This window comes from Mizuhopecten yessoensis, unplaced genomic scaffold (assembly GCF_002113885.1).
Source record: "Mizuhopecten yessoensis strain PY_sf001 unplaced genomic scaffold, ASM211388v2 scaffold9687, whole genome shotgun sequence".
NCBI lineage: Eukaryota > Metazoa > Mollusca > Bivalvia > Pectinida > Pectinidae > Mizuhopecten > Mizuhopecten yessoensis.
In genome coordinates, this window is record NW_018408172.1 from 149,516 (window position 1) to 171,695 (window position 22,180).

A 22,180-nucleotide genomic window follows, 5' to 3' on the forward strand; every position below is an offset into this window, starting at 1 on the left:
TATTCCCATTAGCTACCCATGAAGTGGAGAAAGAATGAAGATTTCTGTTAGCCCTACATTTAACAGGACACCCTTGTGTAAACTATTATGTAATACCAACAATAGAGAGATAAAGGGTATAAGCTTTCTGTAGAAAGCTGGGCTAGATGGATTAAATGTATCAGAGACTGCACTGTTAGAATTTAATATTTATATATTATTTATATCATTTAAGTACCATAGTTGCAAATATCATGTAACTGTGCTCTGAAGACGGCCTCCCTTTGGCTGAAACATGTCAGCACGTAGGATGTGTATCAAACATTACATTTTGTACCGGATTCAGTGGTGTTGTTGCTCATCATTTCTATTTTCTGCTTTCCCTGATGAGCACTGTTGAATACCATTAAGGTATCCACCCCAGGATCCCTACCACCACTATGGAACCAACTTCCTTGCAGGGACGTTGGGTCTCCACCCCCCAAGTTATAGACCCACCCCCAAGTTATTTATATATTAAGTAGATAATACTTTCCTCCCTTCATAGGAAAGGTTTATTCAGAGTTTCATAAGAAATATGAAAGCAATCAAAAGAGTTTGGAAAATCATTGCAAAGGATTTGACCTTTGATCCCTTGTCATAACCTTGACCTTTAGATATGAACCTCGAAGCCATGTGATGCAACACATCATATTAGGAAAGGTTAAGCCACTTTGAAAATATGATTCAGGCAACTGTGGTGTTATACGATGCAGGCACCAATTATTAATGAACAAAGCGAAAGTCATATGCTATAATTGGGACTATGGATATTGCATGTGATCTCTGAGTTCTGCATGAAATGAAGAATGCTTCACGCATTTTCAATTGCTTAATTTTGCATTGGCTTCACTTAATCATTGAACACTTGAAAAACTGATAACTTAACATTTTGGATATGCTGTACTATAATTAAGGCATTATAGCATAAAATATATTCAAACTTAACAAATTCTTGTCTTCAAATCTTTAAAAGCTTCATGTTCTAAACGATATGCAATCTGGTTATATCTTAATTACATGTAATGTAAGCAGATTCTGTGATAAAAATGGATAAAAAAGGCAGGCAGGCTACTTGGCTGGTGCATTGTGGGCTAGGTAACACATGATACTAATTTCAGGTGTTCGTTGCACACAAGTTGTCAGATATGAAATCTTGAACAATACAACTTTACGTGTTTTTCCTGGATAATATTTCTTTTACATCTTAACTTCATATCTGAATAGTATTTGTTCGAAAGTGATAATTTATGACTACCTGTATAATGCATATGCATAACGTGCTATTTTTGAACTCTACAACAGGTGACCATCTAGATGTGTGTTGAGTTTCTACCCTCAAAGAGAAAGCTGTCATTACTTATGATGATTTATATGCATGCCTATATGAAAAATAATGCTACCTGTCATTATTATTTACGAGTTTCACAACTTGCACCATGCATGCCTAAAAAAAAAGTGAAAAGATGGCTGCACTTGAGCTGTACAAGTAAACAAAAAAAGTAAAAGTAAAATAGAACATGATATATGGGGATATTCTGTGTGAGAAACTAGTTAAACCTATCAATTACAACATGCCTGATATTTCTAACTGATAAACTTAACATATAACAAAAGACAAGACTTTTTACATCCTTTTAGTTTGAAACAATATACAGCAGGCATGAGACACAATTCTACATATCTACCCGACATCTTCTCAGGTATGTATGGACACAATGCTTACTTTCTTGTGAACTGACCGTCATGGATACATATGTGTTATGTAATGTGAAGTTGTAGGTATTTAATGCTAATCTGGATAATTATCTTAAAAAGGCAAAACTTTCGCATTAAAAAGGGGGGGGGGGGGGGGGGATTCCTTGATCTCACGTCTCTTAGTGTTAGATTCTATGCTTAACTTCTTACATGCGGACAACTTTTAAGAGAGATTAATTCCATTTTACGGGCAATGTTACATAATGATTTATGATATTCAAATCAGATTTTGAATCTCATATTTAGTAAGAAAATGTCACCACCATGTGCGGTTCAGTAATTTTACTACAACAGAATATTGTGACCAACCAAGTCATAGTATATCAAACATAAGCATCATTCAAATGTAAACGCCAGAGGCAGATCCAGAGACAAATCTGGGGGTGAGGGTTCCACATAGGGGAAAATGAATTACAAAGGGGTGGGGTAGGAGGGATTCCTGAAACCGAGAAAGCCCCTCTGGATCCACCACCGCATGTTTACGTAATGAGTCTTGATACAATCTTTTCTCCAGATTTCCACACAATGTTTCTACCATCGTGAAAGTGAGTTTCATGCCACAAGTAACAAGCTTATATATTTAGTCAGCTGACTGATCAAGGCTATAGCCTCTGTCGGTACACATGTCGCTTCACGGAGTGTAAACAGTCACTTGTCTAAGATGTAACGCCCATCACGATATCAGGTCTGGCTTAGTCCTATTCATAATATTCACAATTCACACGAGAAAAATATTACCACAGCGATCAAAAGCAATGATTCTAAAAGATAACATTTGTTTGAAAAGTAATTTGAATTCATAATGCTATGTCAATACAGATCCCTCCCAGTTAACCTTTTGTAATAGATCCTAAATTATTGTACCATTTAGTTATGCAATCTTTAGCGACAAGTGTGTTCCAATGGTGCATGCGGTTTTAATAAACATATGGTTACAACAGCTTAAAGACTTCAGGTAACAACTTCTAAATAAAAGAACCTTAAATTTCAAGTTTTTAAACATGGTTCCCCTTCAGGTTTATCCCTTTTGTTACACAGCACCCAGCAATTATTTAACACAAAGGGAGACAACTTTGAAAATTCACATATGTATTAACTATTTAGTGATGCTTGTGAGCATTCTTCGATAATTGTCCTACTTGTTTGACCTGAAGTCAATGACCGTTTTGACCCACAGTGTTGACTTAGTTAATAACATATTGAATCCTTTTAAACTAAGTGTCCCGTGTATAGTGAATGTTGTAATATCACAGTGACCTGTACATGTTATATGACGTACCTGACCCTGTGTGTGGTGATACACCGCTTGACCTCCATAATTATGTAAACTGTTCCGCCAACGATCCCAAAGTCACCACATGACTCAAGTAGTCACACTAATGGAACTATATCACAGAAAAATTGGGAACATTTCCACAGCCTTTCAACACAAAAGTCATGTAACACTCCAGAATCCATATAACCCATCTAAAAATATAGGTGGTTATCCTTCAACGTCATCGGAGTGTTACAATTTATTTCAAATTGTAACCATCGATTAAACTATAAATCACTTACATTACAAATCTACTGATGCCTAAAAACATCAACATACCTCCTGCCCACGTCAAATCACTCTATTTCACAATATTTGATCAGATATTTAATCAAAGTGTACATTACGGAACATCTGTTTCCATTAGAACACTGTGACATCATGACTTGGAGTTTTACACTGCATTCTATTAAGGTATGATTCATGTTACGATTCACAAAAATAGAACTCATTTGAAAACCGACCTTGCATGATGAACAATAACAAAATCTTTTTCTTCCTTTTTCAATTAAGCAGTAACTTTTATTTCACACATCAACAATGTATCGGATTCAGTGGTGTTGTTGCTCATCATTTCTATTTTCATTTACATCAACAATAGGTTTCATTTTATCCCAGTTCTTCCCATAGTACTAGGGTTTAGTGGTAAAATGACCCATTAGATTAACAGGTGTTGATCCAGAATTCTACCTTTAAGTATCAGCCCGCAGTTACCTAAAAATAGATCACATCCTTTAAACAAACACCCCCTCAATTTCAGGAATAATACAGGGAGGAAAAGTTGAAAAGAAATCTATTTGTAAGTTTTTATATGCCTTGTGTATGTTACTGAATACACATGAATTCACTTTTCAGGAAAATTACAGTAACATATGAAGCTTAATTGATTTCAGATAGAACCTACCCAATACCTCACAGACCTCCTCCGCCGTACCTGGATGTATAGCTTTTACTTATAAACAAACAATGATATCTAATTCTTTTTGACTTTTGTGTTCAATGTTGAAATGTTGAAATAAGAAAATAGCAAATATTAAATAACGTAAATTTAATTGTTATAAAGTTGTAAACAAGTCAAAATATGGAATCAGCAATACTAAGTTTATCAGCTAATTATAATTCAAAGAATATTTTTTTTAATATTATAAATCTTTTGTATAGAAATGATCTGAGATTTTGTGCTGAAACATCAAAATCTTCCGACACTTCCTGTGAATTCGACATCTTAATTCTTAGTAAAGCATCATTCCTGTTACACACAGCTATTTAAAATGAATCAAAGTACTTCAATCTTCAGTGAACATTCTTTTTTCTTAAACCTGTTTACATTCAATTTATCCTGCGTCCACTCAAGGTGGAGTGAAGGCTTTAACCAGAGTCAGTGTGGTCCTCGTCTCCTTTATCACCGACTCTGAAGGAATCAAACCTCGCCTCCCATTCCTTCATATCTATTTACATTTGGAAATGAGTACACACTCACATGTTCACCATTCTGTAAAGGTTAAATGATGTTTACACCAAAATCCCTCATCACATCAAATACGATAGGAAATTGACAAATTCCCAAAATTGTTGCAAAATATATTTGAAAAGTTTAATATAGTTCCGTTGAACATTTATACTGTAATGCAAGAAATGTGTTTTTTACCGTAAGATTATCATAAATATACAGTGAAACCACTGAGTGTCCAATCTGATCCCTGAATATTTCAAAATCCTTTCTAATCCAGAGATAATATTTAAATTACATTTTTAAAGTAACTTAGAAATAATTAAGACCTGTGTGTTCTGACAACCAGTCTAAACTGACCAACATATTGTGTCCTATGCCAGAGGATGTCAGATTAGAAAGGTTTCACTATACTAAACTGTATTATACCTTAAGTAATTCTTAAGTTTAATTGTAAGACATCTAATATGATAAAGTCAATTAAAGTTTTAGTTTTCCATACACAAAACCAACCTGACCAGTAGAAGACAGAATTTCATTATGAAGGGAGATAACTCATAAACCTCCAATTACAGTCCTATTTTAAATGCTACAAGTTGTCAATACAGAATCCTCACAATTACTGCTAGCACCAATATGAATCAGTTCACTTTAATATTATTAAAATATTTTTAAATATTTACATTTACACTGGACAGAACCTAGATGTGTCTACTGGGCCCAGTGTATGTTATATTTTCGTATAACATACATTGGGCCATTGTAACGTCGATACGCTTATGACGTCATAACTGTAACGTTGGAGATTGAACTGCTCCACTGTCAACTGGTGGCTGTTCTCTGTATGGATTTACCCTGACGTTGAAACGTGTTCAGACTAATATTATGTCTTCATTTCTGCATGAACTGTAAGTTGATCAACATAAAATGTAAATATAAGTATTGATTGTCATATAATATTTTTGACATGCATTGGTGTGTAACATACAGGTGCACTAGGGCGCACCATTCAATATGTAAGTGAGCCAATGTATGTCAAAAATATGACAACCAATCCTGAAATGTTATCACAAGTCTTCATCATTTCAAAAAGGAATAAAAGTCTATACTATATATAGCAATTATTTTTCTTCTTGCATTATTCATCATATTTTTTTTAGAGGAGGTGCAATATTAATATGTCATCACTAACAGATAACTGCAGATCCTGTTCTGTAGCCTTGATCTTCACTCATGTTAATTTAAAATGTATGATCATGGTGATTCACCCCAGGTTATAATGAGATATTGTAACACATATGTACGCTATGTAACATAATATCCTATCATTCTGTCATCCTACCTGACAGTAAAACTTTAATCAGTCTCTAATACCGACACCCCAGGACCTCTCTGACACACAACGTATTGCCCTACCCTACAGTAGTGCCTGACTCATCTTCAGTCTAGACAATTCCAAGGCTCATTTAACAGCTTTATACAGATTATAATATTCTCACTTATACCTACCTGTTCTTGATCCTCCTACATCTTTGTGTACTGTTGATGTCAATAACTACCCTATTTGTCAGGTAGAAAAAACATCTTTGACAAATGTACACCCCACAATAATATCATACCTTGCCATAACATGTATGTTTCAATGCTGGTTCCTCTTCACCTGTAACACCTGAACTGTTGAGATTATCTATTGTATCAGACTTTGAAGTATACATCACTGTCTACTGTTAGGAGTAATGCAGTGATTATATGCTCCAATGACAGTCTGCTCAGTGGTGAAATCTTGTCACATCTGACTTGAGGTCATGCAGAGTGAGATCTTGTTAAACCTTAGTTTCGGACATGCAGAGTGTAAAGGTTATTGCATGCTTTTCGAGTAACAAGGTTAACTACACCAGAGCAATAGCGAGGGTGCAATAAGTCCTGAGTGACAAAAAATCATGCAATAACTATCTTACTGCATACTTCCCAACTCGAACACAGAAACAATGAGTGAAAAAACTCACCCTATATACTATATAGATCCATATCTGCATGATTTACCTGTACCATAGTGAGTGGGTTACTGAGTACTTATCAGTGCCAGGTGAGTTTGGGTCACTCCTTTAGACAACAGTCTGATTATTATAAGTATCCTACAAAATGGATACCAGCATTTTTGTAAATGATGATCTGGGAAATTTTCCTGTTGGAATCTTCACAAAATAAAAGTGATGTTTATATATGGACATACATTATAAATATGCAAAGTTTGTACTTCCGGGGATGGGGATGAAGAAGGCAAAAATCACAGATTTGCTGCTCTGTTGTCGGACAAGGATATACAAATTACATGTTCAGCAGCCGTACCCAAAAATACCCAAAATAACAATACGTTTGCGATGAAAGTATTCAACACATGGGCTGACCCGGCAAGAAACACCAACCCCTGTGTGTTACTAGAGGAATTCAGTCGTTCCCATGGTTTTATGTACAGGGTCTCTTAGAGAATTAGATTTTTGGATGTGCCATTTTGTCATGGAGGCTTGATGGAATAAAAATTACATTGTAATCAATGCATAATTAAATTATCATCTCCACAGTATCATTGACTTCGTTGTTATCTCCCCTTTCTATATCAGATGTTACTACTGTCCACTGAACGATGAGTCTACTTTCATGGTCATTTATCTTAACTAACCATGAAAGGGGATTAACTGTGCAGTGGACTGTGGTTACAAGCGATTTATTACCCACACTTTTCTATTGTGAGAGTTGGGTAGTATATTCAGTAACAAGTAATGCAGTGATTATCCTGCGATAATACTGTTCCACAGCGAAATCTTGTCAAACCTTAGTTTTAGACATAGTCTAGGACATACAGTTTGAAAAAGATTTATCTACTTTTTGACAGCACAGAAGTATATCAAACATCCTGCTTCATGTACCACCACATCATAAGAAATCGGCCACAATAAGGTACATGGTCCACAGTCACTATTCTATCAAGAGTTCTAAGTCTAATCAGCCCCTTATCAGAGGAACAGCAGAACAGGGATGAGCTCCCTCACTCAGAGCAGTATACACTATGCCCAGTAAGACCTATTAATATCAATATAATCTTTCATTCCCCATTTTTAATCACAACATAACATACCACAGCAGTATTGTGTCAACAATTAACCCAACTCTTCGCTAATGACCCCCACATCTTCAATGCCAGGGAAAGAGACACGTACCTTCATTTGTAAAGTATTGAACTCCCTTGACCCAGGGATGCTCCATGCAAGTTTTCCTTGATGGTATCACGTACACACAGCAACCAAATTATAAGAACATTTACATCTTGATCCCACTGAAGTCTTGATCATGTTCACTGCTTGTGTAAGATTTTGTTTAAATATTAGTATGTTTTCCGTCTCAACATGATTAAAGAAATTATGTGATCCACAAATGTAATGTCCTAAGATGATATTGTATTGGTCAGTTACGATACACAGTTGATACAATTAGGAAATATCTCTATGATAAAGTTTGAAGACTAACTACAATGATTAACCAGACAGCAAAAAGATTTAAATGGAACAAGGCATTAAGTACTGTGATCGGTTCGTAGTATCTCACCTCCAGACAACTTTTCTAAAGTTTAGAATAAAACAAACAAACGGCAAATACTCTACATGTACGTAGTACTGTATGCGACCAATTTCAGTATATAGTTACACTCAATGTCCAAACTGTTACTCTCATACAAAATTTGTCAATTATAGGTGACCAAGCGGATAACAGATATGCTCTAAACAATGTTACACACCGACAGACTGGCACTCGGAGAGCAAAGCTTAGTGACAAATCAGCTCTGGTGGTACCAGTCTGGGACTAATAGGAATGTATACAATAAAGCCTGGATCACCCAATTGATGAAAATTAATTAACAACACTTAATCATGAATATATTTATGCTGTCTTCCAATAAATGTACTAATAGCAAAGTTACCAATTGATATTTTCATTAGTTTTGCAAATATCCCTCATTTTCCGGTGTACCTATCCAAGAACTGGTACCTGTTTCAATATGATTGGTTTTTATGAGAAATATTTCAGAAAACTCTAATACCTGAGTACACCTGCACCTACTGAGAAACAGATTTCTGTTATTTTTTGTATTTTTTTTGTGTATTTCATATTTCAAGAAATATTTCAAAAACATCTGTTACCTTAATGGACAACTGACCCTGGGACAGACTGCTGTAGACTGGATATCTGTACATACCTACCCCATTACCTACCCCCTACAATACCAGTATACAGGATGGTATGATGTGAGAGGTTACATCAGACATAGCCCCTAGATAACATCATACCTACATTGTATAAATATACAATGAAATGTGAAGATGACAACATAAGTCTGGGAGGGGAGATCTCTATCTGTCCAAATCAACTACAACATCCCATGTGTACAAAGCATTGTCAGCTTCAACTTACCTTACTACATATCTTCCATTCCTTTTTTCTCCCTTTTATTCTTGAAAAATATCATGAAATTCCTCATAGTTATCAAAATATTTTACAGAAAATAAACCTGTATCATTAATTTACTTTGTTTATAGATTATGTGTTCATGTGACACTTTTGAAAAATACCCACCAAAGCTGACTATAACTGTAGAATGGTCTGCAGAGCTGTTCTTATACCTCTCAAAAGATTGAACTAATTTATTTACTTTAAGGGCAATCATCCAGTGACCAGAATGTTATCTGTCTTGTCATCAAAACATAAATATAGCTATATCTACAAGTTAGCTTTGAGGTCAACAGTGACAGAGGGTGTACTAACAATAGGCTGCAACTTTTACAGAAATCTTTAAGATATAGATCCTAACTCATAAAGAAATTATCAAGATTCATTTACACTATTGTACAGTGAGAAGATAAGATGAGATTTTCCCATGAAGCTTAATAGAGTAAGTACTGATGATAAATCTGACATGACAAAGAAACCCAACATAGTTATTAACACATCATAAAAAATATTTTGTTAAAAATAATAAATTAATTTTTTTTTTGTCAACACAGTTGTCAATAGATCTAGGGATCTGACCTTCAGAAAACAAATAACAATTTTAAACAATGTGAGAATGTTTGTAAAGTATTGAAACAATTTCGTAGATTTTAGATGCGATCAGAGATAAGCTTATCTACCCTCATTAAAACCTGATACACAATATATAGTTTCACTGGCATTTAAAGCATTTGCTCAGAATCAAGATAACTTAGAAAGTGTTTATAATCTTGCCTTACCAATAACAATGCTACCATGGTTTCGTTCTGTTTAACGTCCTATCAACAGCTATGTGTCCCTATAGTTTGGCTTGGTTCTGTTTAACGTCCTATCAACAGCTATGTGTCCCTATAGATTGGTTTGGTTCTGTTTAACGTCCTATCAACAGCTATGTGTCCCTATAGATTGGTTTGGTTCTGTTTAACGTCATATCAACAGCTATGTGTCTCTATAGTTTGGTTTCGTTCTGTTTAACGTCCTATCAACAGCTATGTGTCCCTAAAGATGTCACCATAAAGTTGACAAGGCCATAGAATCACCCGTTAGATTCAAGCATGCTTTGTACAAATAAATGTCGCGTTATCAAATCAAATGGAGAATTAATTTACTCCCAACAAAGTCTCTGATACATGAAATGGCCGACATTCACGCCATGTCAAGCCGACGTCTATAGCTGTCAGTGTACCAGTGTTTCTTTGTTTCCCTCGTACCAGGTTATATGAACCTTTATACTGACATTCTATGTGAATACAGTCCTGCTAACCCTCAGTATGTGGATTAAGAAACATGTATTTTAGATGATAAAATGTGTGTGGGCCATTTTGTGTTTTTGTGTAGATTACAACAAATCAAAGTAGACAATACAGAGATTAATATCAAAACTTCTTAGTTTTTGAAAACATCTTGAAATTCAATAATCTGTGTTTTCTGTTATCAAAAGTTTTTGTTTGTTTGTGGTTTAACGTCCTCGCCACAGCCAGTGTTAAGTGATTACCTCCTGCATTTTTCAGGATACATTCAGCAATCCTCGCCTTATTCTTAAATAAGCAACTATTCTCTAATGGAACATTTTAACTCGCCAACTTTACACTATAAGCAAATTTGCATCCTAAATTCCAGGCATAAAACTGCTCTTTTTTCATCTTTATCAGGTATTTAAGTAATTATATATTCCTTCCTCTATTTTTTTTGCAGCAAGCTCGTCTTTTTTCTTCAGAGAATTAAACAGCTCTTCCCGTTTTCGGACTTCCCCCCTTTCCAATAAGCAACCCATCCACGCTTTTAAATGAACTTTTTTCACTTGTCTGAGGTCCTTATATCAAATAGGGTAATAATATTCCAATCAGAAAATAAAAATTGATTTATATTTTAACTACTACACACTTCCATTAAACACTGAGATGATCTGTCAATGTTGACAGCTGTTAACATGGTTTTTATGGGAAGAAATGGTCTTTATCAATATGGTTAAATTGGTAAATTAGCCTTGTTGACTGTCTGATGAGCACATCGTTATATATCTGTCAGGTAAACAAATGTGTATGATTTACATGTGACATCTATTTGACATTCCCAGGTGTTTTATTTCACCTATGTTATATTGATCTATAATAGTGACAGGTACAAGTATAATGATATCAATCAGGGTTAAAAAACTAACCCTATCATACATAGTATAAAATAAAACAACAACAGCGTTTCACAGATCAGCGATCTGCGACTACATTGAAAACAAACCAGAAATTAGAATTTCTGTAAGTATAGTAAGTAAAAATTCCAGGAAATATAGAAGACATGGAAATGAATCCAGATAATTTGTATCAACCTTCAGTAGCTACAACACATGTGTTACAACACATACCAGGTAATGTTAACATTTAAATCAATCAGATTTTCATATTGTCATATCAAACCTGAGGAGTAATATATCACATTCTTGGAATTACCATCACATAATGAATACTCAAAATATACACAAAAGAACTTCTGGAGACATTTCTAGAGAAAATAAATTTGAAGTTTGATTTTAGCTGTATTAAAGGGAAGCGTACTACTCGAGCTAACATTCATCTCTACGTTATAAACTTACCGCCTGTTTCTCATCCTGTCTCACCAGTGTCGTAATCCCAACACTGGTCAGAAACTTAACACACAGGTAAAACCTTGCAGATGAACAGACTGACCAGTGGTCATAGGTGTATTGTCTATTATACTTTTAGGACCCTCTGGTAGTTTTCAGGGACTTGTTGGGTAATCTCCCCTGATCTTATTAACAATTGCTCTTGAACTTTCTAACACTTGAAGACAACAACAATTCAATTATGTGCTTCAGTGATCGATAGAATGTCAGATTTCATAGTATTAAGGAATTTGATTATTTTTAGTTCTCAGTTTGCTTTCTGTACCTGCTCTTGTAGTGCTGTGGTCAAGCCTTGAGGACAGGTATCTTAATAAGGTGTTACTTTATACATACACAGAATCAGATTCTGTAGAGACGTCCCCGGGGGGACATGTACGTTTCTACCTAATATGATGATACATCCATCAATCACATCTAAATGAAATGACATCTTAATAGCAAATATATAGCAAAAAAAACTGTTTACGATAAATCAGAGTAAATAATTCACAGTCCTGTACAAATTGCCCAGCCTGCGTCATTACTACCACTAATGGCCCAGCATGACGATTTACAATTTTTCTTTTCCAATTTTTTATCCCAAACTTAATTTCTGAGGTTAAGTTCTAAATCCAACTGTGACTATCTGACATCAAGTTAAGATTTGAGTGTTTGATCTTGTACATATAAATCATCAAGATGAAATGCATAATTTAATCTTTGGCTGTATATTCACTGACCTATAAATGCACAAAATATTGACTTCAGAACATAACGTTTTAATCAAACCAGGTTTTTTGACTGTAGAATGACACATCAAAATTTCAAGTTGATTGAAATATTCCCTAGTTCTAAAGTGATCGTAATGTATTTACATGAATAGAAAAGACTAAAGTTATGTGACCTCATAAAGAAAAGTGAAAGGAGGTGAACGCCCCCATCCTGTACACTTAGCAATAAATGTTGGCAATTTCATTTGATTATAAGTACATGTATAACCTGATGACAAATGTAATCCACTTTTTAAAAGCACCTGGGATCGATCATCAGTGACTGCAGGTAGCTATTTATAGGTAGTTGGTCAGAGCATCCTTCTAAGAGTCCGTGGGTTCAAGGCGTGATCTATTGTAGCCGGTTACAATCTTTCCTGTTCTTTATATGTTAATCATTGACCATATGAAGTAACATTTCAAGAAACCTTTCCTTTACAAAAGTTCATGTTTTCTACTTTTGAATCTTCTAGAATCATAAATAGTATCAGAAAGATAAGTATTTATAATATTTCTAGCATGTTTACCCCACAGTGGTGATGCACTGATATCTTGCCATAATATTTGTACCACTGCACTTTAAATTTGTAAGCAACAGAAAATGTAATGGTTTTCCTGGAATACCAGTTTAAAAGTATTTAACTCCTTTCAATTGGCATTCATAGGCAATATGAATGCCAACTGGACAAAGGCAAAGGCAGTGCATTTTCCTCTCCTGTTTCTCACTCAGGTACCTGTGACCAACCCTTGTTTCAAGTACTGTGTGGATGTTTGGCAAGGGCACATCTGAACCTAGGTTGTAAATAGTAATGTTTTTGGGGGCGAAGACTTGGAAACAGGAAGGAAGAATGAAGTGGAACTGAACTGGGCCAATCTAGACAAGGTATTTCAAATGGTTAGACAGTCTGTCTAAAGTTTGGAGGTCCTGGGTTAGAGTCCTTGTCTTTGCCATACATTTTTTTCATATACTGTTACAAGTATATAGCACTATATGTAGTGATTAAGCACTCGCTCTACTTTCATTGAAAGCAAGCGAAAAAGAATCAAGGAATGTATAATTACTGTAACTATTACTATAAATAAACACCAACCTATCTACAACATAGGTGTTAGAGCACACCTGATCCCGACAGGTATGTTCACAGCCGACTTTTACTGAATACCACTATGGTAATCAAGCACACCGATCTTCGGCACCAATTATCACATCCACCCTGTCAATTATGACAGGCTTTCTGTCACGACTAATATCAGTCATTACTTAAGGCGGCCACCAAAAACTTAAATCTTATCAGTTGTAACAACCGTGACCTGGGATCTACTAACGATATAACGACGAAACTCCTGATTGTAAATACAGGTGCATCCTGTTAGGTTTCTAAACAAAAACTGGTTGGTAAGGTCTATTTTTATCATTTTACTTTGAATATCTAACTTTTAACCAAACAAGTCAAGCACAAAGATAAAACTATATAGGTGTAAAGTATCTCCCTTTACATAGAAGATTTTCTGTTTTTGATCATTTCTACCTCAGCAAAAAATACTCCTTTTGAAAAACAATTTCTCTCAAATCTGCTTCTTTCAAGGCTTTCTCTGTGTCAACCGTTTTTGAAGATTTTTTTTCTCTCCAATCACCGTCTTTCATGGCTTTTACCAATATGTCTTCCCTTTTTGAAGATTTTTTTTCTCTACAATCTCCCTCTTTCAAGGACTTCTCCCCTTGTGTCACCATTTTTTTTAAGAATTTCTCTCTCTCTCTCTCTCCAATATGTCTTTCAAGAATTTCTTCCCTTTTTGAAGATTTTCTCTCTCTCAAATGTACCTCTTTCATGGATTTCACCTCCATGTCTACCCCTTTTGAAGAATTTCTCTATCCAATCTCTCTTTCTCTTTCTCTTTTTCAAGGATTACTCCCTATGTCTCCTTTTTTGAAGAATTTCTCTATCCAATCTCTCTCTCTCTTTCTCTTTTTCAAGGATTACTCCCTATGTCTCCTTTTTTGAAGAATTTCTCTGTCCAATCTCTCTCTCTCTTTCCCTTTTTCAAGGATTACTCCCCATGTCTCCTTTTTTGAAGAACTTCTCTATCCAATCTCTATCTCTCTTTCTCTTTTTCAAGGAGTACTCCCTATGTCTCCTTTCTTGAAGAATTTCTCTATCCAGTCTCTCTCTCTCTTTCTCTTGTTCAAGGATTACTCCCTATGTCCCCTTTTTTGAAGAATTTCTTTATCCAATCTCTCTCTCTCTGTCTCTTTTTCAAGGATTACTCCCTATGCCTCCTTTTTTGAAGAATTTCCCTATCCAATCTCTCTCTCTTTCTCTTCTTCAAGGATTACTCCCTATGCCTCCTTTTTTGAAGAATTTCCCTATCCAATCTCTCTCTCTCTTTCCCTTTTTCAAGGATTACTCCCCATGTCTCCTTTTTTGAAGAATCTCTCTCTCTCTCTCTCTCTCTCTCTCTCTCTCTCTTTCAAGCCTTTCTCCCCATGTCTTCCTGTTTTAAAGAATTTCACTGTCCTGTAATTCTCCCTGTTTCAAGGATTTCTCCCCATGTCTCCCCTTTTTGAAGATTTTCTCTCTCTCCCATCACACTCTTTCATGGATTTCACCTACATGTCTCCCCTTTTTTGAAGACTTTCTCCCTCTCCAACTCTCTCTGAAGGATTTCTTCCCATGTCCCCACTTTTAAAGATTATCTGTCTTTGTACACATTTATATTATAATGATTTTTTAATAGTTTGTTGTAGTTTTTTCATATTTTCTAATTTTACTATATTCAAGCTGACAAGTTCATTTCAAATTTCACTCCGAAAATTCCCTCAAAAACGGAAAAAACACCCCACCCCCTGTAACATTAACAAACTTAAGTAGGAGGAGGAGATCCCCTGGACTTATGTTAACCGTTTCACCACTGTGGACCGTAATGGACTCATCCATATCAATGCTGTGTAGAGTCTACTAAAGTTACATAGGGGTGAAAGGGTTAATGTAAGGCTCCAGTTTGGTAAAACCATTCTGTACTTGACATGTTATTAAAACAAGAATTTGATCTTCATATACTACATACATAAATATTGTAACATATATCATAATGTGATTCTCCTGTTCATTCAAATACTAATTATGTATGCATATCAATCTTTATTTAGCAGTAACGATACAAACCAAGGACACCAGCTCCTATCCAATGTTATGATGTTACACCTGTAGCAGACAGCCAATTTCTACAAAATTTACAGACAGATGACCTTGACAATCAAACAAAGGTCTTTATATATATGTAACAAGAAAGAGAGCATAGCGTGCTTCCATTGGGTATCAAACCAGCGACCCTGTACAGGTTCCCGGTCTACCATTTAAAGCTAAAGGGAAACCCCCTAAATGTTTTCACCCTCAAACTCCACAACAACTCAGGGTCCGTATCCATGAAATCGTTCTCATGCTCAGGCATGGTTTTGTGCTCAAGCCTCAATTTGAAGAGACTTAAAGCCAAATTCTGTTTTCAATGTTTACATTTGATTTTTTGATTGTTTTGAATTATTTACGTGAGTTTCAAGAAAGCTGGTTTGAGCACAGAATCCATGCTTGAGTATGATAGTTGTTTCATGAAAACAGGCCCAGGTCTTAACCCCTTACTACAGGAAGAACCAGTGACAACCATTTGTAACAGGTAAGCTTTCATCAGGATTGAACCAGTGACCCCCAGCTTCCAAGACAGCTGCTCTACCAGTCTGGCTAAAGGAGAATTCCCTTTAACATAAAGCTAGAAGGTGACCATAATACTATGTACAATTAAAATCCTTGCAATTTTTGAATAGATCACATTTACAAACCAATATTTTTTGCAGGCTTATGCTCTTAACTGGTATTCCTAAACTCAGATGCCCTTTAGTTAAGGAAACTCTTTTACAGACATGTAACCTTTACAACTAACCACTACAGAAAGGCTACCTTTACAATTGACCTCTACAGACAGGTAACCTTTACAATTGACCACTACAGAAAGGCTGCCATTACAATTGACCTCTACAGACATGTAACCTTTACAATTTACCTCTACAGACAGGTAACCTTTACAATTGACCACTACAGACATGTAACCTTTACAACTAACCACTACAGAAAGGCTACCTTTACAATTGACCTCTACAGACAGATAACCTTTACAATTGACCACTACAGATTAAAGGCTACCTTTACAATTAACCACTACAGAAAGGCTTCCTTTACAATTGACCTCTACAGACAGGTAACCTTTACAATTTACAATTGACCTCTACAGACATGTAACCTTTACAATTTACCTCTACAGACAGGTAACCTTTACAATTGACCACTACAAAAAGGCTACCTTTACAATTGACCTCTACAGACAGATAACCTTTACAATTGACCACTACAGATTAAAGGCTACCTTTACAATTGACCTCTCAGACAGGTAACCTTTACAATTGACCACTACAGAAAGGCTGCCATTACAATTGCCCTCTGCAGACATGTAACCTTTACAATTGACCTCTACAGACAGGTAACCATTACAAATGACCACTACAGACAGGTAACCATTACAAATGACCTCTAACAGAATCAATATAACCGTTGACCTCTACAGACAGGTAACCTTTACAATTGACCGCTACAGAAAGGCTGCCATTACAATTGACCTCTACAGACATGTAACCTTTACAATTTACCTCTACAGGCAGGCAACCTTTACAATTGACCACTACAGATTTAAGGCTACCTTTACAATTGACCTCTACAGACAGGCAACCTTTACAATTGACCACTACAAAAAGACTACCTTTACATTTGTCCAATACAGACAGGTAACTTTACAATTGACCTCTTTAGACAGGTAACCTTTACAATTGACCTCTACAGACAGGTAACCATTACAAATGACCACTACAGACAGGTAACCATTACAAATGACCTCTAACAGAATCAATATAACCGTTGACCTCTACAGACAGGTAACCTTTACAATTGACCACTACAGAAAGGCTTCCTTTACAATTGCCCTCTACAGACAGGTAACCTTTACAATTGACCACCACAGATTTAAGGCTACCTTTACAATTGACCTCTACAGACAGGTGACCTTTACAATTGACCACTACAGATTAAAGGCTACCTTTACAATTGACCTCTCAGACAGGTAACCTTTACAATTGACCACTACAGATTAAAGGCTACCTTTACAATTGACCTCTCAGACAGGTAACCTTTACAATTGACCACTACAGAAAGGCTACCTTTACAATTGACCTCTACAGACAGGTGACCTTTACAATTGACCACTACAGATTAAAGGCTACCTTTACAATTGACCTCTCAGACAGGTAACCTTTACAATTGACCACTACAGACATGTAACCTTTACAATTGACCACTACAGATTAAAGGCTACCTTTACAATTGACCACTACAGAAAGGCTTCCTTTACAATTGACCTCTACAGACAGGTAACCTTTACAATTGACCACTACAAAAAGACTACCTTTACATTTGACCAATACAGACAGGTAACTTTACAATTGACCTCTTTAGACAGGTAACCTTTACAATTGACCTCTACAGACAGGTTACCTTTACAATTGACCTCTATAGATAGATAACCTTTACAAATGACCTCTACAGAAAGGTAACCTTTTCAATTGACCTCTACAGACAGGTAAACTTTACAATGACCACTACAGATAGATAACCTTTACAATTGACCACTACAGACAGGTGACCTTTACAATTGACCTCTACAGACAGGTGACCTTTACAATTGACCTCTACAGACAGGTAACCTTTACAAATGACCTCTACAGACAGGTAACCTTTACAATTGACCTCTACAGACAGGTAACCATTACAAATGACCACTACAGACAGGTAACCATTACAAATGACCTCTACAGAAAGGTTACCTTTACAAGTGACCTCTACAGACAGGTAACCTTTACAAATGACCACTACAGACAGGTAACCTTTACAATTGACCTCTACAGACAGGAAACCTTTACAATTGATCTCTACAGACAGGTAACCATTACAAATGACCACTACAGACAGGTAACCATTACAAATGACCTCTACAGACAGGTAACCTTTACAATTAACCTCTACAGACAAGTGACCTTTACAAATGACCTCTACAGATAGGTAACCTTTACAAATGACCTCTACAGACAAATAACCTTTACAATTGACCTCTATTAATAGGTAACCTTTTCATACTTATTTACAGGCGTACTGTCTTTTACCGACATTATTGTTAAGGTATATGTTTAAATTTTGTGAGAGCACAGTAAACATGATTACCAAAGACAACCTATTGTTGTAAATGACATTGATCTTCAAAATTTTGTTTTAAACAATATAGCTGTGAGGAATTGAATTTGTGAACACCGACAGTTATATTTTAGTAATATTGCTTATTTACATTTGTGATAAATTTAAATTCACAGTTAACTCTCAATTAGTTATGATGCAAAATAATATGAAAAATATGCATATTGATTATAAATGACCTTCAAAAACATCCAATGACCTTCATCAACATTTTATCCAAATTTCAAAGCCAATTTGTGTTGTTAGATTAGATGGCTTTATATAAATAACATTGCTGGATGCTTTCTCACAACCCTGACAACCCTAAAAAGTTGTCATTTCAAATTCGTTAACTTCCTTAAACTTCAGTCCTTACATCTCATACAGGTGCTTTTGAGATAACATACAATCCAAACAAGAAAGGACAAAAAACACCACATTTGTATATCCTGTCTCTAGCTGTCAACAGATTTTTAAGTTGTGTTAGAAAATTTGAAACATATCAGGGGTTTATTGTGTAAGTGTGTAAGGTGTAGTGACAATACAGTTATACTCTATAGGGACAGGGTCTGGGCAGACCAGCTAACACTCAGGGACATATTTTGTATTCAGATCCCATGTTTACCTTCATTCCAGAATAATAATCTGAGTAATGTAACACTACATAACCTTACCTCTGTATACCCACACTGATAACTGAATATAACACACAATGACTGAATATAACACACAATGATGACAGAATAAAACACACAATGATGACCGAATATAGTACACAATGATGACAGAATATAACACTCAATGACGACAGAATATAACACTCAATGATGACAGAATATAACACTCAATGATGATGGAATATAACACACAATGATGACCGAATATAACACACAATGATGACAGAATATAACACACATCAATGACTGGATATAACACACAATGATGACGGAATATAACACACAATGATGACAGAACATACCCCACAATGATGACTGAATATAGTAAACAATGATGACAGAATATAACACTCAATGATGACAGAATATAACACACAATGATGACCGAATATAACACACATTGATGACTGAATATAACACTTAATGATGACAGAATATAACACTCAATGATGACAGAATATAACACACAATGATGGCAGAATATAACACACATTGATGACCGAATATAACACGCAATGATGACTGGATATAACACACAATGATGACAGAATATAACACACAATGATGACAGAACATAACACACAATGATGACTGAACATAGTACACAATGATGACAGAATATAACACTCAATGATGACAGAATATAACACACAATGATGACCGAATATAACACACATTGATGACTGAATATAACACTTAATGATGACAGAATATAACACTCAATGATGACAGAATATAACACACAATGATGGCAGAATATAACACACATTGATGACCGAATATAACACGCAATGATAACTGGATATAACACACAATGATGACAGAATATAACACACAATGATGACAGAACATAACACACAATGATGACTGAACATAGTACACAATGATGACAGAATATAACACACAATGATGACAGAATATAACACACAATGATGACCAAATATAACACACAATGATGGCAGAATATAACACACAATGATGACTGAATATAACACTCAATGATGACAGAATATAACACACAATGATGACCGAATATAACACACAATGATGGCAGAATATAACACACACTAATGACCGAATATAACACGCAATGATGACTGGATATAACACACAATGATGACGGAATATAGTACACAATGATGACAGATTATTACACCTCTACTTTATTTACTCTATATAAAAGTAATTGGTTAAATCGAATATATCCCCACTTTTGCCTGAGTGTGTTTTAGTCCTGTGTGTTAGTCTGTGAACTAAAACACACCTACACTCGGGTGTTTCCGCCGAGCCAATCAGGCGAGAGGTGGGCGGAGCTTGTTACCGAACTCGGCAGTGACGCGCGAGGTGGGCGGAGCTTGCTGCCGAACTCCGAAGCATTTGGCTCCATTGCCATCAAAGGGGTAGCTGGGACGTGAGGCTATACAGCTTATGGTTTACAAATATTTTCAAGTTAAAACTATCTCTGCAGTGTGTATCGGTATAATAAAATTAACGTATGGGGTTGCTGCCGAACTCGTAAGCATTTGGCTCCATTGCCATCAAAAGAGTATTTGGGACGTGAAGCTATACAGCTTATGGTTTACAAATATTTTCTAGTTAAAACTATCTCTCCAGTGTGTATCGGTATAATAAAACGGTTAAAGTATGGGGTTGAGGCATATATAGCAAGTTTCTGGTGTCCCTTGACCATGCCTATTTCCCTCGGCTTCGCCTCGGGAAATAGACCTGGTCTTGGGACACCAGAAACTTGCTATATCCCTCATCCCCATACTCTAACTGTATAATATAACACTCAATGATGACAGAATATAACACTCAATGATGATGGAATATAACACACAATGATGACCGAATATAACACACAATGATGACAGCATATAACACACATCAATGACTGGATATAACACACAATGATGACGGAATATAACACACAATGATGACAGAACATAACAAATAATGGTGACAGAATATAACACACAATGATGACCGAATATAACACACATTGATGACTGAATATAACACTCAATGATGACAGAATATAACACACAATGATGACAGAACATAACACACAATGATGACTGAACATAGTACACAATGATGACAGAGTATAACACACAATGATGACAGAATATAACACACAATGATGACAGAACATAACAAATAATGGTGACAGAATATAACACACAATGATGACCAAATATAAAACACAATGATGGCAGAATATAACACACAATGATGACTGAATATAACACTCAATGATGGCAGAATATAACACACACTAATGACCGAATATAACACGCAATGATGACTGGATATAACATACAATGATGTTGGAATATAACACACAATGATGACAGAACATAACAAATAATGGTGACAGAATATAACACACAATGATGACCGAATATAACACACATTGATGACTGAATATAACACTTAATGATGACAGAATATAACACTCAATGATGACAGAATATAACACACAATGATGGCAGAATATAACACACACGGATGACCGAATATAACACGCAATGATGACTGGATATAACACACAATGATGACAGAATATAACACACAATGATGACCGAATACAGTACACAATGATGACCGAATATAACACACATTGATGACTGAATACAACACTCAATGATGACAGAATATAAAACACAATGATGAACGAATATAACACTGCATACCAACACAGTGC

General features: G+C 35.5%; 1 protein-coding gene across 6 annotated transcripts in view; it reads right to left on the reverse strand.

Moving 5' to 3' along the window:
• Window positions 1-22,180, reverse strand: part of LOC110458682 (PH domain leucine-rich repeat-containing protein phosphatase 2-like) — a 78,829-nt gene that overhangs the window by 46,739 nt on the left and 9,910 nt on the right. The window contains exon 1 of one of the 6 annotated variants that reach the window (XM_021510539.1): window positions 6,161-6,233. The exons of 4 other annotated variants lie outside the window; for them this stretch is intronic. In XM_021510539.1, coding sequence (XP_021366214.1) covers window positions 6,161-6,168 — 8 coding nt within the window. In that variant the 5' untranslated portion in view covers window positions 6,169-6,233. Of the gene's footprint in view, window positions 1-3,055; window positions 3,131-6,160; window positions 6,234-22,180 lie in introns of those variants that run through there. One more of the 6 variants, XM_021510538.1, reaches the window with a different exon arrangement.